The following is a 7640-nucleotide window of genomic DNA, read 5'->3' as shown; positions in this document are numbered from 1 at the left end:
CTGTGCACTTCGGATGGGTTAAATGCAGAACATGAATTCTAAGTATGGGTCTCCATACTTGGCTGAATGTCACGTCACTTTCCTTGCCCAAATTTTGTCCAATTCTCTCCAAATTTGGCTCAGAGGACCTTCAGACCACCCCGGACATCACATTTATTCTTTGTATTAAGAATGATCTCGCTGTTGCCGCAACATCATTTTCTCAATTTAAGAATTAACCAGTTGTCCATTAATCTGAATATAAGGGTTGTTTAAGGGATTTTATTACAGTAATTTAACGCTTTTTTATTTTGTGCTTTGTACAGTAAATACATGTTATTTGACAATTAAATACACACACACACACACACACACAGACATATATATATATATATATATATATATATATATATATATATATATATATATATATATATATATATATATATATATATATATACACACTTAAACAACACGATCCAAATAAACCTGCTGTTACCTGTTTCTTTGAAAGCAGTGGATCATATATTAGGTACACGTGACAGAATGCATGTCACATTGCCAGCTTCAGTGTAGCTCCACAGCAGTTTTCCAACCACACAGAGCAATACCTCCTCAGTCTGTGGTGGTCTGAGGAATCGCATGTTGACAAAGAGGGTCGAGAGGGACAAGTGGAGCACGCTGAGCTCATGTCGCAGATGAGCCTGTTAATCTGCAGTGTTAATTGCATCTCATCAGACCTCGCCGGCTCTGTGCGAGTCTGAAGGAGTTTGATGTGAGCGCTGACAACTCTAATTATTCAGTAAACCTCCCAAAATATGTCTGTTATAATTATAATAGATAACGAGTGAGTTTAAGTGGGTATGTCTTGTGAGCGTGGTGAATGGGTGATGCTGTCAGTGTAACTGTGAGACAGCTCACCCCCATTCTCATCGATCTTCTTGTCAGCCTTTCTGCACTTTAATGGCAACCTTTTAACCCACTGTTAGCTCACTGAAGTCTGAGGGGACGTTGCATCAGATTAGCGAAAAAGATTGAAATGTTCAGTTGCATAGCTGGTGTTTTGCTAGTTTATATAAAAGAAGATTACAGCAAAACAATATATATACATACACATATATATATATATATATATATATATATATATATACATACACATATATATATATATATATATATATATATATATATATATATATATATATATATATATATATATATATATATATATATATATATATATATATATATATATATATATATATATATATATAGTCGTCTTTAAAAAAAAAAAGACCAACTACAACAACATTCATTGGTTTTGTTATAGTCAAATAACAGGCATCAGTTAAAAGCCATTCTCTTTGACCTTTTCTACAGGTTTCTCCCTCTACCCATCCCAGAGATGGTTTCTAACCTGCTTGTTATTTTATAAAATGACCAGCTTTGGATGCAGATTAAATGTCCCTGTGAAGTCAAGACCACAATTTCCTAATGCGCACAGACGATCAGAAAATGACTAGCTTGGCATGAGTGCCACTCTGTAATGCATTTCAGAAAAAGACACGTAAATAAAAGAAGGGGCAAAGATTTGTTGTTCTGGAGAGATGAATGATTGACAGAGAGGGACCAGAACAGACTTTGTCACATAAATGGGAGATTTGATTTGTGCACCTGGAAAAGGATTTTACCAAGTTAAAAACAGATGTATGTTTACCAGGGTATAAAACATATCACAGTATCAGACTATTTTAGGACATCATGGTAATGCCATAGTTTTGGAACCATTTAAAAAAAACTGGGGTGGTTCCATGCTACAGTTATTGTATCAGATGGTAATACTATGGTACTTATACCACCATGGTAGTGAAATCTACGTATGTACTGTGGTACTTTATGGTAATTTCAAAGAATCCCACAGTACAAGCTCAGTTCATACTTTTGTGATTTTTTATGATATATATATATATATATATATATATATATATATATATATATATATATATATATATATATATACAGTATATATCATGTTAACACCATGTTTCTTTTTGGGTGGGGGGGGGGGGGTCATTTAACCTGGACATGTATAATTCTAATACTAGCATCATTTTAATATCATTTATATACTATTATAGTATTTTCTTAATATTTTAAATTAGCTTTTATTTTTTTATATTTAGTTTCAGTTTTATAAATTTTATGTGCTTTTCAAATTTTTATTGATTTATTTGATTTATTTATTCATTATTTGGTTTGTTTATTTATATCCATTTATCTTTAAAGGGATAGTTCACCCAAAAATGAAAATGATTTACTCACCCTCAAGTCATCCATTCTGTCATCCACTGGAATGTCACTCTCTCGTGTATGCACATACGACAGTTAGCACAAATTACTGTTTATAACATTTTAAATATGGACATATTTCTTAGAAAGTGCATCGATTCACTTAAGGCATTTGTTGACCCACCGGAGCCATGTGGAGCACTTTTTAGGATGGAAGGATGCGCTGTTTTGGGGCTTAAAAATCTTGACCACCATTCACTGCCATTATAAAGCTTGGAAGAGCCAGGACATTTTATATATATATATATATATATATATATATATATATATATATATATATATAATGGTTTCAGTTTATCAAACTACCACGGTATTAGCATCTGTCTTCATCTCTGTACTTTTTTTTTACTCTGTATACTGTATTCTTTTTTTCTTTTATGCCTTTTCTCAGTTCAGATCAGGCAAACAAGATGAACTGATAAGGAGGGAGGAGTATGGGCAATGGAAAATCAAGGAGAAATGGTGGCAGATCAATTCAGATCCACATTTTATTATACTTGCGATATTATCACAGAATGAAAAAAATACAGTGAAATAGGGTGACTCATCCTCAGGTGACAGTTCTGAGAGCTGCCGAGTTCTCTCAGCCATGCCTCTTTCATTAATGGGAAATATTTATATACTTTTCCCATTTCTGAAATCACAGTGCATTGCATTTTACATAAGGCTGACAATAACTGTCAGAAAACTCTTTATAGCACATATCGATGATTCATTACACCAATGATCAGCAAGCGAGACTCAAATGCACTACATTAAGCCTTTATAGATGATCTATTTGACATACAGTATCAGCCCACACAAATCTAATCTATTACTCACCGCACAAGCGATCAGAAACAAGCGAATTCAAAATTAACACATATGTCGTCGAGAACACGCTAATGTGTGCGAGTGCGACCGAGTTGGTGATAAAAATCTGCCATGATACATTTTTAGTGTGAGCGAGAGATCTTAAGCGAGGCAAAGAGCAGCTGGCATGCTGGAACATTGTAAAATGTGATGCTGAGCCATAAATGCAGAGGTCCATGGTCTTATGTTTCTGTTCCTCTCTGTAGTGTTACTAAGCAACTCACAATCTCAGCCAGAATTGCTGAATGCTCTGGCAGAAAATACCTGTCATAGTGTGTGTGTGGCATATGTGTACTTTGTGCCTGCAAGTGGGTGTGCTTTTCTATGAAGCAGGTATGTGCTTTACCTTACCATGTGGATCTGAGTGTGCATTCTGATTGTGCATGCATCGCTGCTAGTATGTGCTGAGGAACGTGTTGGGACCCAGGCTGTGAGTGGGGTTGAGTGGGAGCGTGTTTTGGCACTACTGTATGTGCTGTACGAGGGTAGCAGCTCTCCAGTGTTGGTGCATGATGGATAGCAGCCCTCTCAGTTGCTTCAGGGCTGGCTTAGATAGCAGAAAGTAGAGTGGCGGGTTCCAGCAAGGTGCCAGACAAATCAGAAGAATGGCAGACAGCGAGGTCACCTCCCACAGCAGGGACACCTCCGTACTTGACGCCGGCAGTGGGGCCGAGGAGCTGGAGGCGGGGCTTGTGGATGAGCTGACGGAATTAAGGGATGGCGATAAAACATTGACAAACTCCAGCACGTAATAAGGCAGCCAGCTGATGGCGAACACCAGCGTGGAGCCGATAAGAAGGGCCGTGGCTTTTTTATTGCGGTGGTCTGCGGCTAAAGTGCCTCGGCAGCGGTACAGGTGTGTGATGATGAGCCCACAATGCAGGGCAATGCAGAGTAGAGGAGCCACATAATACACCAGAAATGCTGGAACAAGGAAGCCCAGCCAGTAACCACGGCCCACCGACCACGTGCAGCCACTGTCAAACTGGATGTATGTGACTTTAGGTAGGGCCATAGCGATGGAAACCAGCCAGATAACAGCAACTGTGCCAGCTCTGTGGGCCAAACAGATAAACAGATACAGAAAATTAAATATTTACCATAGTACTTTGAGATAATGGTATGTTCCTGTGGCTCAGTGGTAGAGCATTGCATTAGCAGTGCAAAAGGTTGTGGGTTCAATTCCCAGGGAGCACACATACTGGTAAAACAAACAAAAAACAAATGTATAGCCTGAATGCACTGTAACTTGGTTTGGAAAAAATGTAATGTGAATTAGTTCGAAAAATGTACTACCGTGGTATTTAAAATGTGTAAACACCATGGTATTCATGATAACTATGCAATTCTTGGATATGCACATATACATGAATTTCAGTTCCATTTCACGGTACCATAGTTTTACCATCTGATAATAAGATCACTCTACCATGGTTAAAGTTTTAATTTAAGCAGAATTAAAAAGGTATGCCATAGCATTTAAATGGTATTCCAGTGCTATTTGTAATATTACCATGGTAAAATCATCATGATACATGTTCAAAGTCATTGTAATACAAGTTTTTGTAAATGAGAGTAACATTTATTTTTTGTTATTACATTTATACAGTAGCTACAGCATTAGAAACGCAGCAGTGGCTGATTCAGTGAGTTCATTCAGTGAAGAATCCATCACACTGATTCAAATATAACTTCTGATATCTGTTTAGACTGGCTAGTGCGAGTTATTTATTTGTGACTTATGCTGTTTTTAATTCACTAAGAGTATCAACTCATAAGCATCATGTTAGATCATAGAAAACATTAGCACCAATGGTCTTTATGATCTAGTTATGTCTATGATGCTTTTGGGAAATGCTACCCAGAGAGTGGTTACTGAATCACATCCAATTATCCAGTGATGGAATATTTTAAAGAAATATATGAGAATATGAGAATCGCAGAATCTGATCTGTAGGTATAAAAGGTGCTTAGATCAATACCATATTAATGTGCCAGGCTAGGTATTCCCCAGGTATTTCAAAGAAAATAAAAATTTTCGTCTCCGATGCATGATACTTCCTATAGTTTTTATCTAACGAGAAACATAAAATATATAAAAGATTTATCCATTTCTTTCACAAATATAACTTTTCCCCCTTTTTACAAACGTCTTTCTATAGCTCCTTTAGATACTCACACTTGAGCAGGGGTGGCTGGGGGCCGTGTCGATGGAGCCACTATTCGATAACGCAGCACCGAGAGGGCAGCCAGGCTGAAGATGTCCACTCCAGCGGTGAGGGAGGTCATGAAGCTCAACAACACACAAACGCCTCCTCCCAGCTGCCAGTTCTGAGAGCTAGCGCTCAGAAGCACACAGGGCAGGGTGAGTAGAGCACACAGATCGGCAAAGCTCAGGTTCAAAAGGAGGACCGAGCTGGGCTTTGAACGACGCCGTGGGTTACGCATCAACACCAACCACATGAGCAGGTGACCTCCGACCCCTACCAGCAGGGAGAGGACGCTGACTAGAGGCAGCACCAGAGAAAAAGAGATGGTGGTGTTGGTGGAGACCGTGTTGAAGAGCAGGTTTACAATGGCAGGCATGACGGATTGTGTAGAAACCAGCCAATCTCTGGGATAGAAAAGAAAAAAATAGAAAGGTGGAGAAAAATAGAAATGACAATATGCAATCCATACGTAATACATGACCCACACACATAAACACAAATGAAAAAGAAATGTTACTAACTTATCACACACCTCAGTAAAAATACATGAGGAAAATTTTGTAATAATACACTTAGCTATCTAAATTTAATTGACCATGTCAAAAAGTCAATACACAAGCTACAGTATGAAAGCAGATAGGAAAAGGGCTGACAAAGGCACAGGAGAAGAGAGAGGACACACAGCACTGAACACTGGAGAGAAAGAAAAAGTTACTTGATCAGGCATCAGTCTGGCAGTCTGTGGGCTCACTTCTGCTCATCTGCTCTGAGGCACAGCATCCCCTAATGCAGCCACCCCCTTGACACACACAGTCCAACCCTCCACACACGAACACATGAGAGAACAGAAGAAGGGGGACACACCTGTACCCACATCTGACTCACTTTATTCATCCTCATGCACACACACACACATCCCTGAAATTCTAATCTTCCTCATTAAGATATAACAGGATTCATGTGCTGTTAAGGAGACTTTCAGTGGAAAGAAACCAATTATGAGGCTGCGTTGAAAGGGCTGAGAGAGTGAAACAGGGAGCTAATTTACATCTATAAATACTTCATGATGCTCCTTGGCCTCCTCCTAACACCAAAACACCACACACACAAACACAAAAACTGAAGAATATGAACACTCTCTCCTACACACTCTGACAGACTAATAATTATGAAGTGAAACTGGGAAAATATGTGATAAGTCGGTAAAGTTTCATGATATGTTGGGAAAGTTTTTGTAAAAGCTGATCTTCCGGTGTGTCCTGGTTACTTGTGATTGCAGCCATCTGCTTGAGTTACTCACTATTTTCACTGTTCAGTTTGAACCACTTGAGTGTGTGTCAGAGTGTGTCAAAGTTATGAAAAATAATTTTCAACTAGTTGATTTTTGTGTGTATATTGTGCATTTTCACAGCAGTACCTTGATTTGTTGGCATACTTAATACTCTGGAGTGACAGCTTTATTTAACGTTTACTACAGTTAACATGACATGATATATTTCTCTATGGTAATCTTAATGAAATCTGATACTAAGTATGTTTACATGTGCAGTTATAATCAAACTAGCTGGGTTTTCTTTCTTCTTCTTTTTTTTATATACATATATACAACAAGGGTTTTAGTAGTAAAAATATGCATATTGAATATAAAAATTATGGTGCATCATGTTCTTGCTTACCACCACAGTGTGTTGTGTTATGCTTTAATGAATGTGATTAACAGATAATAAATTTGTATATTTGGTCCACACACAGTCCTTTGTTCCCTAATTGAATCACATCGTTCATGCAGCTGCCTTTAACATCACTTCATTTACAGCTTCCCCCACTGCTGGTGTGAGTACGTGTAGGTGCGTTCGTGTGTGTTAGAGAGGCCATTAATTAAATGATTTATGTATATTCTTACAATCCCCTGTGACTTGGAATGATTGTGTGAACGTGTGTGCGCTGCTAATGCATGTAAGACATATTTATGTAATTATTATACTTGCTCTTACATTTTAAATATTAGACAGATTGCAGATTGATTGTATTACCCTGGCATTTTCATGCAACACCCAGTTAATAGAGCATCAGTCTTTCTTTTATTATAAATGTAGTATGTTCTCAGTGCTTAGAACTAATCCATATAACAACGCATCAATACAATGGGCAATCTGAGACTTTTCATATAAAAAAGATTATCAAGCTCCAGTGCCTGCCTGTTAGAAATAAAGCATAAATGAGATCTCCATCTCTCCTTGACAGCAAATT

At 37.8% G+C, this 7640-nt stretch overlaps 1 protein-coding gene across 1 annotated transcript; it reads right to left on the bottom strand.

Moving 5' to 3' along the window:
* Window positions 1-2847: 2847 nt before the first annotated feature.
* On the bottom strand, window positions 2848-6184 carry LOC128023750 (somatostatin receptor type 3-like). Its single transcript, XM_052610673.1, has 2 exons — window positions 5360-6184; window positions 2848-4235 (listed from the first exon to the last, which is right to left on the bottom strand). The coding sequence occupies exons 1-2, from the start codon at window positions 5866-5868 to the stop codon at window positions 3644-3646; spliced, it is 1101 nt and encodes a 366-aa protein (XP_052466633.1). The 5' UTR covers window positions 5869-6184; the 3' UTR covers window positions 2848-3643.
* Window positions 6185-7640: the final 1456 nt, after the last annotated feature.

The sequence above is a fragment of the Carassius gibelio genome, chromosome A2, assembly GCF_023724105.1.
Source record: "Carassius gibelio isolate Cgi1373 ecotype wild population from Czech Republic chromosome A2, carGib1.2-hapl.c, whole genome shotgun sequence".
NCBI classification, from domain to species: Eukaryota; Metazoa; Chordata; class Actinopteri; order Cypriniformes; family Cyprinidae; genus Carassius; species Carassius gibelio.
This window is presented reverse-complemented; position numbering and strand designations above follow the sequence as displayed.

Bases quoted from the DNA above. Each gene is read 5' to 3' on its own strand.
- LOC128023750 (XM_052610673.1), bottom strand. From the start codon at position 5,868: ATGTATTACGTATGGATTGCATATTGTCATTTCTATTTTTCTCCACCT. The intron at 4,236-5,359 runs GTGAGTATCTAA...TTTGGCCCACAG, and splicing joins CCAGCCACCCCTGCTCAAGT to AGCTGGCACAGTTGCTGTTA.